The sequence below is a fragment of the Populus euphratica genome, unplaced genomic scaffold (assembly GCF_000495115.2).
Source record: "Populus euphratica unplaced genomic scaffold, PopEup_1.0 scaffold135.1, whole genome shotgun sequence".
Classification (NCBI taxonomy): Eukaryota; Viridiplantae; Streptophyta; class Magnoliopsida; order Malpighiales; family Salicaceae; genus Populus; species Populus euphratica.
This window is the reverse complement of record NW_011499965.1, coordinates 121964-141026: the sequence shown is the minus strand read 5'-3', so window position 1 is coordinate 141026 and position 19063 is coordinate 121964. Positions and strand designations below refer to the sequence as shown.

Here is a 19063-nt window from a genome sequence, read left to right as displayed (position 1 = left end):
AACAGATCAGTTCGGCGCAAACGAGCCTACAACGTTCCAGCCGCGCTTCTTAATATTGTAAAAAAAAAAAGATGAGCTGGGCATGGAAATGGAATTTCAAAATTTTAAAGTAGCATTCATATCGGGCGAGAAAGTGAACGCGAAAAAGTGGCATATGATGAGATGAGAGAGTGGAGTGGATTTGGAGTTTTTTTAAAAAAAAAAAGAAAAAGAAAAAAAGAAAGTGAGAGGGAATCTGGTGGGCTTTGAGCTGTGATTTAGCTGTCCTTCGATGCATTATTTCTTCATCCCCTTCACACATATCTCCAAAATCCCTAGAAAAAACCCCATCTCCCTCTCTCTCTCTCCTTACGCCCAGAAACACATCCCCATTTCTCTCCTCAAATCTCTCTCTCTCTCTCACATTCTGTGTCTCAGATCTCGAACTGCATAGCTTTTGCCTCATCAACCCATTCTCTTGCAACTCTACTTCGGGGGGGAATTAGGGGGGTGGTAGGAAGGAGAGCGAGAAGAACTGAAAGTGGCATTTCGGATATCAGATGTCTCATGTGAGATGAAGAAGACGACCCACTCCCATCTTCATCTCTCACTTCTCGTTGCCTTGTTTCTTGGCACAGTTGTGTGCCTCTCTGCTGCTAAGCAAGCTCCGACTATCTCTAGCTATGGAGGCCTCAGTGACGCCGACGCTATGTACATCAAGAAGCGGCAGCTTCTTTACTACAAAGACGAATTTGGTGACAGAGGAGAGAGAGTCACAGTAGACCCATCTCTTGTTTTTCCGAATCCGAGACTTCGAAATGCTTACATAGCATTACAGGCTTGGAAACAAGCCATCTTCTCAGACCCTCTAAACCTGACAGCCAATTGGGTTGGATCCCAAGTTTGCAACTATGAGGGGGTTTTCTGCGCTCCAGCTCCGGACAACAAAACAATCCTTACAGTTGCCGGCATTGATCTCAACCACGGTGATATTGCAGGGTACTTGCCTGAGGAGCTTGGCTTGCTAGTGGATCTTGCATTGTTTCACATCAACTCTAACAGGTTTTGTGGGACTGTACCTCGTAAGTTCAAGGACATGAGGCTGCTCTTTGAACTGGATCTTAGCAACAATCGGTTTGCTGGGAAATTTCCACAGGTTGTGCTCAAGCTGCCTTCACTCAAATTCTTGGATCTGAGGTTCAACGAGTTTGAGGGTACTGTACCAAAAGAGCTATTTGACAAGGACTTGGATGCAATCTTTATCAATCATAACAGGTTCGTTTTCGATCTCCCTGAAAATCTTGGCAACTCCCCAGTATCTGTCATCGTTTTGGCGAACAACAAATTTCATGGATGTGTGCCGTCAAGCATAGGTAACATGTCAAACCTCAATGAAATCATCCTCATGAACAATGGGTTTAGATCTTGCATGCCAGCAGAGATAGGTTTGCTTAAAGACCTGACAGTCTTGGATGTTAGCTTCAATCAATTAATGGGTCCATTACCAGACGCATTTGGTGGAATGGTGAGTCTTGAACAGCTCAATGTAGCTCACAACATGCTCTCAGGGAAGATTCCGGCAAGTATTTGTAAGTTACCGAATTTGGATAACTTCACCTTCTCTTATAATTTCTTCACTGGAGAGCCACCAGTGTGTTTGAGTCTACCGGATTTCAGTGACAGGAGGAATTGTTTGCCAGCAAGACCATTACAGAGATCTGCTGCACAATGTAAGGCATTTTTGTCTAGACCTGTTGATTGCAGCTCGTTTAGATGTGCTCCTTTCGTTCCATCTTTGCCTCCTCCTCCTCCTCCCTCACCTCCAATGCCGGTACCTTCACCTCCACCACCAGTTGTTATTCCACAGTCACCTCCACCCCCTCCGCCACCTCCAATATTTTCACCCCCGCCACCAGTGCGCTCTCCACCTCCGCCACCTCCTCCAGTGTACTCCCCGCCTCCTCCCCCTCCACCTTGTATTCCCCCCCACCGCCTCCTACTTCACCTACCCCACCACCATCCCTGTCTCCCCCACCGCCTCCTGCATCACCCCCACCATCTCCATTACCTCCATGTGTACGTTCCCCACCGCCGCCTCCACCAAATTCAGCACCACCTCCACCAATATTCTCCCCACCACCACCTATTCCTTACTATTATAACTCCCCACCACCTCCACATTCGCCTCCACCACCAGTTTATCCTTACTTATCACCTCCACCACCACCTCCTGTCAATTCTCCACCTCCCCCAGTTTATTCATCACCGCCTCCACCCCCACCATGTATAGAGTATTCACCACCTCCACCCCCACCTTCATCGTCACCGCCTCCTCCTATACATTATAAACCATCACCATCCCCACCACCACCACCACCAGTTTACTTCCATTCTCCGCCACCATTGTCGCCTCCATCGCCAATTCCATGTGAAAACCCACCCCCACCCCCACCCGTCATATATGGAGGTCCACCACCTCCGACTCCAGTGTATGAGGGACCATTACCACCAATCACAGGGGTTTCATATGCTTCACCTCCACCACCACCCTTTTATTGATTCTTTTGAGAATTTCCGATCTCTAACCTTCCATCAAACAAGGAGAGAAATACTATGGATTTCGTCATCAGGGTTTCTTTTTTCCTCTTGTGGGCGATTCTCGTCGCTCTTCTAGAGAAAATTGAGAAAGAGTCTGGGCAGTTTGCATGATTGAATCATCTCTTGCAGATGGTCTCGGTCAGATTTATTGCATTGTTATTACTGATCATTGTTAAAGAATTGAAGCAAAGAAGACAATTTAGAGGTAAGAGGGGAAATTGTCTCCATATTTATTTGAATTGTTATGGAATATTTGAGTTGCAAAATAAAAATGGCAGAGAAAGATCAGTAGGTTGCAGAGAGAGTGCATGTATAGGCATGGAACGGAGACCATAATCAGGGCTGCTGCTCGATTGTGTTCTTTTTACCTTTTTCTTTTTTCTTCTTTTATCATACCTGGTTCCTTATTTTTGTTTTTCGATTTATAGTATAATAATCACGAACACTTCACTTGTATTACGTTGTTATTTCTCTTCTTCTGTGAGATTGAACCTTACAAATGGTTGTGTACTGGTTATTATGTATGATTATGTAGATCTTGCTAGGATAAAACCTGTCCAGCTGCCGAGACAATAGCCATTTGTCTATATGCGTTGTGATTAGTTGTGGTTCTTTGATTCACCTTTCTTTGAATCCATGGCGAGCTCCGGTGATCCTACTCATCTAGTAAATGCCAGTTGCTATATATATATATATATAATATCGGTGGGGTGCTATTGTCAGGCATTTTCTGAGGCCACCTATTTGCGCCGTGTTGTTTGCTTAATATCCGATCGAGGCTAGCTAGATGCATGGCGGGACCCGAACAGCCAGTCTAGGTCCCCCTTGATTGTTGCTAGATGAGCTCCTTGATTTCCTCCTCTTTTTTGTCATTAGATTAGTCAGATTGCTTGCTTGGAATCGGTTTATCTGACTTTAAATTGCTGTCGGCATGGTTTCTTAACTTTCCTATTGATGATCATTTACTATCATACTTGATGAAGCTCGTGAAGAGCGGAGTCAAATTGGAAACTTCTCCTTAGGTGTGGTGTGCTTGTTGACTCTTGTCCTAAACGCGTCCTTCTTTCCTTATTTTCCAGCTGCTTGAATGAGACCTCCTTTGGATCATCCTCGCCTTTGCCTTTCTTCACGTGATGAGATGAGATGAGATGGTTTTTGTTTTTTTTTGTTTTGTTACTGCTGCGCTAGTGGAATGACGAATCTATTAAAATTCACGTAAAGACAGTTATCCCTCACTGCCATTGACCATCCCGCCAGCACAGCTGGTCTTCGCCCATTATGGCGCAAATGTGCCCTCCACCACCACCACCAAGTTGAGTGAAGCCCATATGCGCTAAGCATTTAGCACCTCTCCCCCCGTGGATTGAGAAAAGCAGGTGGCCATACAGGGTCCCACGTTATTAAATCCCAGCTGGTACACCTTTATTTGTATTGTTGCGGAAATTTAAAGGCAAGAGCACAGTTTTCGTGGGTGCTTTTAATTTCTTCCAAATCCATTCGTATAATGAATTTCCTCTAAACAGAGGCTAAGAAACACGGTTGGCTTCCATTCGTATTTATACATGCATGCACTGGGGCTAATGAATTTCCTCTAAACAGAGGCTAAGAGAGTTTGTGCGATGCAGCAATAATAATAATTAAAAAAAAACGAAAAAAAAAGAAAAACATGGAAGGGGACAACGAGTCCCTCTCATCTGACGCGTTTTGTGGGGCTAGGGTTTCATCAGTTTATAAATTAGCATAAACAGCATATCTTGTTATGCAAACCTGCTTTGCTAAAAGTACTTTCGGGGAAATGCCATAAATGAATTATATCTGCCCTCCACTTACCCTACGGGAAGGAAAAAAAGAAAAAAAACTGCCGTCTAAGAAAAGGCATAGGCAAATCGCATAATTAAGTTTGCATGTTACCATAATGGCATCAGGAGATGAAGTTGCCTGACAACATGACAATAGTAAACTCCAAGTATAACGCCGGCCCGGCCGATGGTCACTCTATCAACTTTTTAAATTTAAATTTAACTGTATTAATACCAGAGAAATTGTTTCATATCAATACAGAATGTCAATATAAAAGATAAATTATAACACTTGTATAGCCTGGCAGATCAATTTTGTAGTGTCCATCTCAAATTCATGACATTCACCTTATCATATAAGCAGATGGAGAATAAAAATAGAGAGGAAAAATAGAAAAAATCAAAAGAAAAAAATCTTAAATCCCCATATGATTTCTCCAACAAATCCCTATAATTTAATATCTTTTCCTTCAACAAACCAATTTTAACTCAGATTAATAGCATATTTTGTCTCTAGGCTCTTAATATGGTTCTTCTTCACGGTTATGAACATTGCTGGTTTATTATACATAAGACTATAATTTGTTCTTTTAGTTGTTTTGTCTGCTCAATGATTTTTTTCACGGTTATGTACATTGCTGGTTTATTATACATAAGACTAAAATTGTTATGAGTTGGTAACAACTCTAATAAAAAGAAGCAAATGCAACATTCCAATTACCAGGACAACACACCAATCATAATATAAAAAAAACATAATAAATATTTTTTAAAATAAATTTATACAAGGTTCACTGCAATTTCTATTAAAATTTCTGCAAAATTTCTTTTATACCAGGAAGTCCTAAGTTATAGATAAATAACATGTACATTTCTATTAATTATTATCCAATCACAAGTCAATCATCTTAGAACTCAATTCTCATCACTACAACCATAATTTTTTAAATATCCATATAATAATAAGAACGAGTATTAATTAATACTTAAATAAAAAAATATATGAAAATTATGAATACATGATAATATAAATTATGTTCAGACATTCGATTTAAAAGATATTATTACAATTCAAGTCATAATAGTTTTTTGAGATACAAAATACACCAACATTTCTTTAGTTCTAAATAACATAAAAGATATATGATCTAAAATATTACTCCTGTTGTAAATATGATGGACCTAAAACGAATATAACATTGGAGGACGTGAAACGAATATAACATTAGAAAATAATTATCATAAAAAGCAATACTAACATTAATAGTCAAAAAATATATTCAAGGCTACATATTACCATATTCTTTACAATTTTCCATATAATCCTCTTTTAATATTTCTAGATTTATTCCTTCTGGATTCACTAATATTTTCCTTTCAACTCTAAAATTTTCTGACCAATGTTATATGTTAATGTTGAAAGACAATTCCTTTAAGAATGTCAATACCAATTCATTGGTACCATCAACTATTCTCCACAAGATTACTAATCAAGTCTTTTCTTCTCAAAACCTTGGGACGATAATATTGATACTATTGAATCTTATTAGTATCATTAATCGCCCTTACCAGGACCTACTAATTAAGTTTATCGTAAATACCGATATCAATGCAGTCCATTGATATCATTAATTATTCTAACATAAAATAATTAATCAACTCTCAATAACACTTTGAGATATCTTCAGAAATGTCAATGTAAAAAATCCTTAACATCACTAGCTTTCATAATAGGAATAGCCAATCAAGTTTTATAGAATTGTCGATATCAACGTCACTCATCGATATCATTAATTATTCTTAACTTGAATAGTTAATCAAGTTCAGTATCCTTCATTCTCTAGAATGGTCATGCCGACATTAGTAAACCCTACTAACATCATTAACATCTCGTACTTGGGAACGACTAATCAAATTCAAGAAAACTATTGTCAATAAAGTCCATTAATGTAGTTCACTATTCCTAACCAAAACAATTAGTCAAGTCTGTTTTTATTTCATTTGATCATTTTTTCTTTTAACAACACCAATACGTATACAATCTAAGAATTAAACAGATTTTTATGGTTACACATATTTAAGAAGGGTATATATATAGGACACTCATATGCTACAAACGCTCTGCTTGCGCTCCCTTGCTGCTGTTGTGCCCCTTCTACTGTCCCTCCTAAATCCATAGGTATACCACATTATTTCTTATCCAATATTGACTTCCTTTTAACAATTGCTTCATTTACATTTGTGTTTCCCATTACATTCTTTAAGATCATTGTTTTTTTATGTAATTATAATTAACATCACAAATTTGATTTCAAACATAGCTTATTTTATTTTGAACACTAAAACATGACACTATATATTTTTTAAAGAGAAGAAAACCTAATTCTACCCCTAACATGACTAAATTTACTGTTTTGACAACTTATCGAAACATTCAGTAGAGGTTACAACTCAACGTCACCTTAGATATTTACATATATCTAGAGTTCTGAGTTTCAATTTAAGCAAGGTTAGACTTGTTGGAAAGCTAACATCCTTGACTATAACTTCAATGAGAAAATGTTTCTTATATTTTTATTATTTTTAGACTCGAATTGTCTCTGGAATAAGGGTGATGAATTTATCTAGTTTTTCAATGGTTTAAATGAACCTTCAAGTATCCTTATTTCTCGTCCCTCTTTTCTTAAGGCAACCATTCCTAAATATGACCTCCTAAAGATTACTTAAGCTAATTTACTATTTTCTGTGTAAAATGGTCAAAAACTATTTCAAGAACATACATATTATTAGATTCCATGTTCTCCTACATTTCATAATTTCTCATAAGTCAAGCCATAAACTATACATTATAGCCAATAAACTAATTTCTACCTTACATAAAACATGCATTTGATTTACAAAATTCCTTTACTATCAAATTATTATGCTTTACTTATTAATATACTTTCTTCCACGCCTAATTACCCATTATTAACATATGAAATCTTAAAACTCATCTCCCCCTCTTAATCTTGTCATGGCCAAAACTTGGCCTAAAGGACTTGGGTTCCCTTCTCTTTCTCATGTAATCATTTGTCTTATTTAGTCATTGTTCACATTATAACAAAACACCACAAATACTTTATCAAGAAAATCATAAATTATTCTCCTTCTATTCATTCCCTAAATGGAAGGCTACTCTTATTCCTTTAACCATTTTTTTTTTGTATTTTTACATGATTTCATGTTTAAGGTAATTTAAAATAATTTAATTAATCCAATTTTATCAAATTCTACATTTCCTCAATTTTACTTAAGAACCCTAATTTTAATTCAAGATTAGTACATAATTCCTAATTGAATTTAAATTAATTTTCATAATTAGGTTTAAGGCTCCTTACCTGGTGATAATTTGGATTTTGATTATTAACCGGTTGAAAAGTTTTAACTCTTTCCTTTTTGCATGCAGTTGACCCTTTTCCTCTCTTCCCCTTACAATCTCTTCACTTGTTTCTTACTATTTCCTTTACCAAAGGATGTTTTCCCTACCTAGTAATCTAAAACTCATATAGACTTGACAAATCTTGGTGTTCTTCTCTTAAATTTTAGTGGGAAAAAAATTCTTCCCCTTCTATCAATCTCCATGTTGCCAGCCTTATGAAAGAGAGAATGAGGTATTCATAGTCCTATTCTTTTTTAATCACACTTTAGCCCCATTCTTTATTCTTTTTATAGTTTGAGTTATATTTCTTTTTATCATTTTAAATCCCTCGTTAACAACTGAATTTAAATGGTTTTCCATACATTTAATCACCTTCTTCACCACGAGGTTAATTTAATGTTTTGTTTGTTTATATTATTTTTTATTTATGTAAAAGTTTATTTTTGGTGTTTACAGTAAAGATATGTTTTAAAAACACCACTATGTAAAGAAAACATAAGAGTTCTAAGGAAAATAAGTTTGTAGAAAACATAAGTGTAGAAAAATAAACAAAAATTGTAAAGAAAACAATAAAGAAAATAAAAACAATAAAACCCTTTACAAAAAGAAAAGAAGAAGAAGACATATTGAGGGTAGTATTTGGCCCTATTTATATTGTTAAAGAGATTGAATCTTATATGTACAAGTAATCTTAATGATAAAGGGTAGTATAATCTCTGATTTCTAATTAATTCTTATGTTGACTATTTTTACTTTGAATAAGATTGTATATCTCTGATTATGAGTACTTTCCAACTCTATTGATTGATCATTTTTTATGAATAATTTTTTCTAGTTGCTTGGTCGATAGGTTGATTACTTGTTCAACAATTTTAGTCAATTAAGGATTTTTCCAGCTTAGTCAATTCTTGTAATTGACAATTGATTTTAACTTGTTTCCTTTACTTTATAGTGAACAATCAATGTTCTCTTTGCTTAATATATGTATGTTTATTTTTGATGTAAAAAGTACCCTTTTATTGCTTTATTTCTCAAATGTAGGAATATTAACCTCATCATACTTGTATTAAAATCAATCGATCAAATAAACAAAATATGATGTGGCAAATAACATTGTTCACCTAAAATAAGTGAATTATGTTTTAAAATATGTCTAGCATGTCAAACTCTTTTAGTTAATCAATTTAATTTAAAAACTATATATGTTTTGGAATTAAAGTGTGATGTTTTAAGTTTTTTTTAACTTGGACTCAGTTCTTTATCTTTTACATAACAATCCTTAAATCTTCTAAAAGCCTTGGAAATTTTTCTATAAAGTTTTAATCAAGAACCTAAACACCTTATTTCCTATTAAAAACAAGAATGACAACCTCTAGCTTTAACTCCATTAAAATTTAAAATTATTTGGCATTACCACAGCCTCAAAGATTTCTTACCCAATGTAAACTAGTTTATTGTTAATGCTACACCAAGATATATGAATGGAGAATATCTTACCCTATTTATATAAAAGTGCCACAATAAGCAAAATGTTATCACTTTATTATAGATATTAAGAAAAATAATAATTCTCTTTTAGCATAGCCATGAAAATCTCAAAACATAGATCAATCCATTCTAATATGGCCAAGCATTGTCCTTATCAATTAGATGGTTAAATATAATATAAGAAAGTTTTGGTGAATAATGAAAGCGTTAAAAAATATTTAATATTATTCATCTAACCATAATCACCACCAACCTAAAAGGAGTCATTAGTCCCTCTTTGTCTATTTCAATCAAAACCCAACAATCTCTTTTTTCTTTAGGTATAAGATGCAAACTATTACTTTGTATGTCATAGCTTTAATAGGGGTCTATATATAATAGGCGAAGAGCTTTATATTTTTATCTAAATTTCTACAATCCTTTCCAAAGATGGCTTGTTGAATGTTCATGAATTTGATGTATTACTAGAAAAAAAAAAGGAAAGAAAAGAGAAACTTAATCTTTCATACAAAATAGATAGCTTTTTTATTGCATTGGATATGTAGAAATCTTATATGTTTAACAAACCAACCAAAAGCTATTTGAAGATGGTGAAAGCTTCGATCGAAGGTAGGAAAACTATTATAGGGCCTTTCATGTTAAGCCATATCTATAGGGCATAGGAGAATGCTAGGATAAATATGAAAATCACTATGTTATAATGAAAAAAAATATTTATGGAATTTAAAAACATCATATCCTTTCATTTTATAAGTTTTCTTTTATATATTTTAGAGGTTAATTCTAGTCACTAAATGTTTATGATTTTTATTTTTATAGATGAATCATGCAGAAAAAATTGATCCATCTACTATTTAGTAGGAAAAACTACTTGACACATGAGAAAAACAAAGTTCTAGGGAAAAAACAACCACCTAAAACTATAGTGACAAGAAAATGTAGAAATAAAAAACCTTAACGACTAAATTAAACTTCTATGAAAACCATAAAGATTAATTGTCACAATATCCAAGGACTATCACATGAGGAAAAAAAATACAAGTTTCAAGATAAAAAGGCAAATACCTAAAACTAGATAGATGAAAAATGTGAAATTAAAAAACTTTAGGGAACAAATTGAATTTATTTGAAGATTTTAGGTACCAATTTAAAGAAATAAAGATTTAAAACATAAGAAAATAAATTTTTAGGGATGGAAATGTGAAAAATATATGTTTTAGGGACCTAATTGAAACTCTACCAAAGCATAAAAGACTAAATTGAACTTTTATCGACATCCATGGACTCAAACGCAAAGAAAGTAAAATCTTAGGATCTAAGGGAAAATATGTAAAACTATAAAGATGAAAAAAGTAAAATTTAAAAAAATAAAGGACCAAATTAATTTTTTTTTAAAACTTCAAATTAATATCACAACATTAAGTAACATTGTAATCCATAGTAAATTATGTTTTATTGCACGGTACTAGTTGCTATTGTAAAAGTAGTAAACATTCTAGTTTATAATGTAATATATATTGTTAGTAATTTCAGAAAAATCTCTCTCGTGTTGTAGTCTATGAATCAAAGATGAGTTGTAACAGATTTGAACATGTTTTACAAAGCTATGCCAGCTATGGATTTGAACACGATTCCTTAGCTGTGGAAGTTGTTTAAAGAAGATAGGAAACCTTTGGGTTGTGAAACTGTTGTTCCAACTTTTGGGGTCCCTTTCTTGTTTACATTATATAGGATGTTGTCCGAGCTGGGTTTCGATTCCTACTTATTTATCGACCTTTAGCCCATGATCCCTGAGATTATAAATCTTTGACGTAAAGCCTGCCTATAGAGCAATATGCATTTATAAACAAAATTCAAGCCCCGTTGAAGTTCTTCATTAACATGGATTCTTTTACTTCGGCTAACCTTAAGCAAAGTAAGCCTTAGGCTAAGCTAAGAAGACTCAAAGGAGTTGAGTTAATAACATCTAACTAATATTTAGGTCCGACATATAAACCATATCAAATAATAATTAAACAAAAATATTTGCTCTTACATTAGTCCAAGTTACAATATGTCCGTTTTGATACGTCACTAGTTCATAACTTGTGCTTGCAAAAATTATTTGATTTGATTTGATTTATATCATAAACTTTAAATCTAATACATATTACACAAAACTATTTTTTAATACTGAGATTGTAACATATCAGATGACACCATATCAAATCAACTTGAACCAATTTTGATGTCAGATGACACCATTTTTTAAAAATATTAGAAGGACAACATATCAAATCAACTTGAACCAATTTTGATTAACCTGCAAAGCTCATAACTCGAGTCATTAGACCATAACAATCCCATTGAAAGAAAACCAAAATAAATTATGAAGTATAATTCCCAATAAGCCAAAATATTAAGGGAAGATAATATATATAATTTAAAAATAAAGATACAATAAAAGTAGTTCAAGTCAATTCACTAAATCTACAAGTTAAGTAATGAGAACATATTACCTTGTAAAAAGAAGATTTAAAAACATTATAAAACTCAATTATTATCTAACTCATTATTAAATGATAAAATCTAAAACAAACAATTAAAAAAACAATTTGAATCAATCTATGTTAACTTGACAAACTTACAACAGGATTATAAGACTTGGATAACTTAATAGAAATCAAATTAATAAAAATCACGAAGTTGGATTCCTAACGAATTTAACTCGCAACCTGAGTCATGAGAACGAGATTACTTCATAAAAAATTAAAAAAAATATAAAGACCAGTTCTAAACCAACCTAATATTGAATGATGAAATCGAAAAAGAAAGAGAAAATCTTAATTAACCTGAGTTAACTTGACAAACACGAGACTTGAGTTATGAGACCGGGATAACTTAACAAAAGACAATAAGAAAATAATCATGAATTCTAATTCTCAATAGCTAAACTCCTCACCCGAATCATGAGAAAAACATTACCCCATTAATAAGCAAATTATAAAAAACTCTGGACCTGAACTCTTAATTAACTCATTATTAAAAGATAAAATCAAAAAATAAACATTTAAAAAAAAAGAAAAAAAAACAACCTAGGTTAACTCGAAGAGAAAACAAACATTTAAAAAAAAAAAAAAACAACCTAGGTTAACTCGAAGTTCAGTTCATGAGATTGATATAACTTAATAGAAAGAAAATCAGAAAAAAAAACATAAAGTCCAATTCTCAACCAATTAAATATTGAAGGCCAACATAAAAAAAAATCCCACATCAAACCTTGTTATCCCTTTAAACATATGATTTAATTTATAAGACTTAGTTTACCTCAAAAAAGGAAAATAAAAAAAATTATTAAGGTGCATCCTCCAACCAATCGAATGTTTAAAGTTAAATTAAAAAAATAAAAAAATTACAAACATTAATTAAAATAATGATAATCAAAATTGATATAAAAACAAACTTTACAAAGCGAGGTATGAAAAGAAAGGCAAAGAGAGAAAACAGAAAAAGAAAAGAAGAATAGTTCGTTAATAACACATTGCCACTTGACTTGCACCATTTGCTACCTCATTATGCAACCCTTTTTAAGAAAATTTAAAATATATGGTGGAACACCATTTTTTATGGTCAGAGGATGAAGCTTGAGCCTTCATAGCATGATGATCTCTTCATTCTCTGTGAGTGCAGCAAAAGCTCAAGTCTTACCCCAACTGCTTGTTCAATTTCATCTTTGTTGTTGTTTTAGCTCTAGCCTTAATTATTTTAAATCAGTAAAATTAAATTTTATTTTGCAAAATCAAGCATTAATCGTGTGCCAAAAATCTTTCTTGACTTTAGAATACAAAATAAATACGATGCTAAAATTATTAGGAATTAAACCGATGAGGTAGAGACTTCCTAACGAAGAGAGACCTATCCTAAACCTTAGAAAAAGACCAATGAATAGAAACATAGTTTAAAAAAAATAATCAAATAATAATGTAACTTACCTCAAGTAGAGCGCACTAGGGGTGATGCATTTTTGCCTTACATAACCATTCCCTTACCCAGACTCTCGAAAACCATAGGTTTCTAGTAATCATAATACTAGATGACAACTCCTAAACTCTAATCATAATTTTATGATTAAACTCAAAACTATTTTCTTTTCCATTCAACACCACACCTCGCTCAAGAAGGAGGCGTGTTTAAAGTGCGCCAAGACCAACACCATGATGATGTTGCGCCCCCACGTGTGAGAAATTCAATGTATTACTTAAAGAGAAAAAATAACATAAAAGAGAAACTTAACCTTTCATACAAAATATATAGCCTTATTGTATTGGATATGCAAAAACCTTATATGTCTAACAATCAAATAAAAACTTATCTAAAAAATAGTGAAAGCTTCGACTGAAGGAATGAAAACTATAATAGGACCTTTTGTATTAAGCCATATCTATAGGGCATAAGAGAATTCTAGGATAAATATAAAAATTACTATTTTATAATGAAAAACAATATTTATGCAATTTAAAACAACATGTCCTTTCATTTTATAAGTTTTCTTTTATAAATTTTAAAGGTTAATTTTAGTCACTAAATATTTATGATTTTTATTCATATAGATGAATCATGCAAAAATGATTGATCCATCTAAAATTTAATAGGAAAAACAACTTGAAACATAGAAAAACAAAGTTTTAGGACAAAAAATAAAAACATGAAAGTATAGTGACAAGAAAATGTAGAAATAAAAAACCTTAGTGACTAAATTGAACTTTTATGAAAACCATAAAGACTAAATTAACAAAGACTAAATTAAGCTTTCCACGACACCTAAGGACTTTCACTTGAGATAAAAAAAAAAAAAAAATTTAAAGACAACAAGGCAATTACCTAAAGCTATAGATAAAAAAAGTGAAATTTAAAAATTTTAGGGAACAAATTGAACTTGTTTGAAGATTGAATGGGCTAGCTTAAAGAAATAAATATTTGTTATCAAAACATAAGAAAATAAAATTTTAGGGATGGAGATGTAAACAAATGTAAGTTTTAAGGACCTAATTGACACTTTACCATAACTTAAAGGACTAAATTTAACTTTTATCAACATCCATGGACTCAAACATAAGAAAATAAAATCTTAAGATCTCAAGGAAAATACCTAAAACTATAGGGATGAAAAACATAAAATTAAAAAAAATTAAAGATTGAATTAAACTTATTTTAAAACCTGAAAGATCAAGTTAACTTTTTTAAATATCACATCATCGAGTAATGACACAACCAAAATATTGATATCTTTTTCTAAGTGTAGGAGTGTCAAAGTAATATATAACCTAACAAGATCGGGATCAAACCACAAGGAAGTTAATTGTATAAATTATAAATAACAATAACAAAAACAATAACAATAATAATAGTAATAATAATAATAATAAAGAAGAAGAAGTTAATGAAAACTTTGAGATAGAAAATCAATGTAATAATTAAACAATGATAAAAATAATTGTCAAGGTTAGAGGATCTATTAATGGTATTTTAAATAAGTATAGTATAAACTCTTATTACTCAACTGGAAACCACATACAAAGGAGGTTCCAATCAAATTATAAATTATTAACATGAGTACATTAATTATCTTATTTGAATAATGCTAATACTTGTAAATGTTGTCAGGTATTTATGAATATAACTTATATTAACAACAAATCAAGTTCCTTTCATGGGACAGGTGTCGGTTATATCATACAGTTTGTGCTGTGAAAGTGCCAAATATTTGTTGTGTCAATGTTATACAACATAAATTTAGATTAATTATTTGACAAACAAAGTATTAAGAGTGAATAAAATAACAAATATAAAACATTTTAGTATCAAACATTAAAATCCATGTTAAATTTATATTATACTTATTCTTAAATGCCTCCTTTTATAGGCCAAAATTGGAAACTATTGAATTGTTGACTAATTATTAAGTGGGTGACCACATCTTGACTTGGTGACAATTCTTATCTTCTTGTCTGAACAAAATATCATTGCTAACATCAGAATTTAGACAGATTTAAATTATAAAATTCTAGAAAATTGTCTTATCTTTCCATAAAAAAAAATTAAGATAATTTGAACTTCTAGAACTTAAGATATGGGCTGAACATTGAATAGTGTTTGGACTGCATGATAGATTCATACTTCCAAACAGTAGAATTGAGTCTTGCCTTCCTATAAAAATTTTAGGCCTATTTCTTAGCCTTTCATCCATATAAAGCAGACTTAAATCCAAATTCTACAGCTCCAGTTATGATCTAATTACCAAACAGTGTTCTAGTTTGAATTAAACTAGAATCTCTTTTCTAAACTTCACCTTCTCTTTGTCCTTTCAATTTCAGTACTTCAACTCGTCAATTAATCCTTTTATTTATGTGATATGCCTACATTTAGGATGAATATTTATAATAAATTAAAGGTATCTTATGATATGAGACTTGTTATTATAAAACATACTTTAGTTAAAGAGTTATTGATATTTTATGTGCAAAATAATGATATAAAATCTTGATAAAAATATACTTTTATGTATTAATCAAGTAACATTGCAATTTATAGTAAATTGTGTTTTGTTGTACGGTAGTAGCTGCTATGTAAAAATAGCAAATATTCTAGTTTATAGAGTAATAAATATTGTTACTAATTTTAGAAAAATATCTCTTGTGTTATAGTCTATGAATCAAAGATGTGTTGTAATGGATTTGAACATCTTTTGTAAAGCTATGCCAATTATAGATTTGAAAATAATTTCTCAATTGTGGAAGTTGTTCAAAGAAAAGGAGACCTTTGGGTCGTGAAACTGTTGTTCCAACCTTTGTGGTCCTTTTCTCATTTACATTATATAAGTTTTTGTTCTCACTTATTTATCGGCCTCTAGCCTATGGTTCTTGAGATTATAAATCTTTGACTTAAAACCTGCCCAAGACATAATATAGAGTTCCGGATAAACTTAAACCCCTGTTGAAGTTCTTCTTTAACATGGATGCTCTTACTTCCACTAACCTTAAGTAGAGCAAGACTTAGGCTGAGCTAAGAAGACTTAAGTGAGTTGGGCTAGCAACATGTAACTTGTATTTGGGCTCAGCATATCAACTATAACAATTGATAATTAAACCAAAATATTTGCTCTTATTATTTTTCAAGTTTCAACATGTCTGTTTTGATATATCACTAGTTCATACTAGTTTATAACTTGAGCAAGTTATTTGATTTGATTTGATTCGATTTGATTCATCCATCCATTAATTTACATAATTTATTTAAAAACTAGTGGCATATTTTTATTTTTTTTAGAAACTAACTAGATCATTGGTTTGCACTATGCTACAGATCATGTATTTGTTTTTAAAAAAAATATAAAAGCATTGTTATCATGATTTTTAGCATAAAAAATATACCATAAACTTAAAATCTGATACATATTGAACGACATCTTTTTTAAATACTGAGACTGTAACATATTAGATGACATAATTTTTTTAAAAAATATTAGGAGGACAATGTGTCAAATCAACCTGGACTAGCTTTGGTTAACCTGTAAAACTTATAACCCGGGTAATCAAACTATTATAACCCTATAAAAAGAAAATCAAAATAAGTTAGGAGGCCTAATTCCTAATAAACCAAAATATTGAAAGACAAAAATAAAAGTATATATTCAATTTGAAAAGAAAAACAAAATAAAAGCAGTTCGAGTAAATTTGCTAAACGTATGAGCTGATAAATGAGAATGTATTGCTTTATAGAAAGAAGATTTAAAAACATTATGAAACTCAACCCTTAACTAACTTATTGTTGAAGGAAAAAATAAAAAATAAATCATTAAAAAACAATTCAAATCAACCCAAATTAACTTTGCAAACTCATGATAGGATCACAAACTTAATAAAAAGCAAATTGGTAAAATCACAAACTTTTATTCTTAACAAACTAAACTCACGACTTGAGTCGTGAGAACGAGATTACTCCATAGAAACAAATTAAAAAATTATGAAGACCAACTCTTAACCAACCCATTGTTGAATGTTGAAATTAAAAAGAAAAAAACAAAAAAAAATCCTAATTAACACGGGTTAACTTAGCAAACTCGAGACCTGAGTCATAAAACATGACAATCTCTTTATTTTATGACGAGTGCAAATCAAACTCAAGTCTTGCCCCAACTACTATTCTAATTTCTTCCATGCTCTTGTTTTAGCTTTAACCTTAATTATTTTAAATAAAAAAAATTGAATTTGATTTTACAAAATCAAGGATTAACCATATGCCAAAAATCTTTCTTGACTTTACATGATTCTAATATACTGATCACCGAAAAAAATCTTGAACTCCAATCTTAAATAAACTCAATGTGAAAGGAATAAGTTGAAAAAAATATTAATAAACAAAAAAAAAAATATTTCAACCTTTTTATGTCCATGCATTTCAGTCCATGATTCTAGCAAGAAAAAGGAGTTGAATATTTATCAATTATTTTAATCTGATTCCTATAGCTTTAAATATTTTAAATCAATAAAATTTAATTTAGTTTTTGCAAATCACACATCAAGCAAATATTTTTTTGACACTACAAAACCCCTAATCTAAGCATCCAAAATAAACCACCAAATCTAATCCCATATAAAAACAACATTAAAAAACCAAACAGAGAAAACTAAAAATTAAGGGACCAACAAAAAAGAAGCCAAAATACAAAAATGAAAATAAAAATAGAGAGAACATTGTGAAAAACTATTACAATCCCGAGTCTTTTCTCTCTTGTATTATAGTAAAAACGCTAATTCTTTATTTTATTTTTTTTAATAATAATTGTAATTCTTTTTTTTTTTTATTTACGTGGGGTGTCCGGGCCAGCTTGCGCGCACCACGACTAATCCCCACGGCCCACTGAATACCCTGCAAACCCAGTAGGCATATAAGGTACCGCGGGGGTAACAGGCGTGCACACCAGAGCTCGAATCTAAGTACAGTGAAAGGAGACAAGCCCCTTCTATCACTAGGCCAAGCACTAGTTTGCTAATAATTGTAATTCTTTAGTTGGATACGAGGGAGCCAGCCATTAATGAACATGGGCTTTGTGAGGGCGCCTGGCCCCTTTTTCCCTCCTTGGATACATGTTTTGCACCTTCGTGATGATTTTTTTTTTTTTCCTCATCCAACCTTGGTAATTAATACTAGTAACAGATCTTGTGGGCTCGGCTGTTCAATATTATTTCGTAATTGTTTAGAAACGTGATAGTAATTTCGTTTTAAAATATTTTTAATTTAAAAATATATTTCTTATATCAATATATAAAAATGATTTTAGAACATTTTAAAAAATAATTTAAAGTAAAAAAATTCAAAAAACAGCAAGACGTGGAATCAATATTGAACAATGATATGTGATTTTACCACAAAAGCTCACCAAAGATAGTGATATATGTGATTTGACGTTAATGGAGTACGAGCAGCGTTTTTCCAAAAACAAATAACTAATGTCTGGTAATTATTTACGGGCACAAGTTGGAAGCACGTGCATGAACGTTAAAAAAAAAAAAAAAAAAAAAGAAGGAAGAAAAAACTCCTCGAAATAGAATGGAGGTGCTGCCTCCCCTTGACAACATTCCGGCGGACACGTTACAGGGGATTCCATCCAAGCATCTAGTTTTGTCCCTACCTCTCTTTTTTTAGCGGATGTTTCGGTGTCGTGTTTTTATTTTTAATTAAAAATTATTTTTTAAAAATTATTTTAATATGTTAATATTAAAAATAATTTTTAAAAAAT

At 31.7% G+C, this 19063-nt stretch overlaps 1 protein-coding gene across 1 annotated transcript; it reads left to right on the top strand.

Annotated features, from left to right (window-relative positions):
* The first annotated feature begins 246 nt into the window (after positions 1 to 246).
* LOC105138904 (Leucine-rich repeat (LRR) family protein) lies at positions 247 to 3087 on the top strand. Its single transcript, XM_011045141.1, is given in 2 exon segments — positions 247 to 1949; positions 1952 to 3087. Coding segments are annotated over 2 exon segments (1983 nt in total). The 5' UTR covers positions 247 to 553; the 3' UTR covers positions 2539 to 3087.
* The last annotated feature ends 15976 nt before the right edge of the window (positions 3088 to 19063 follow it).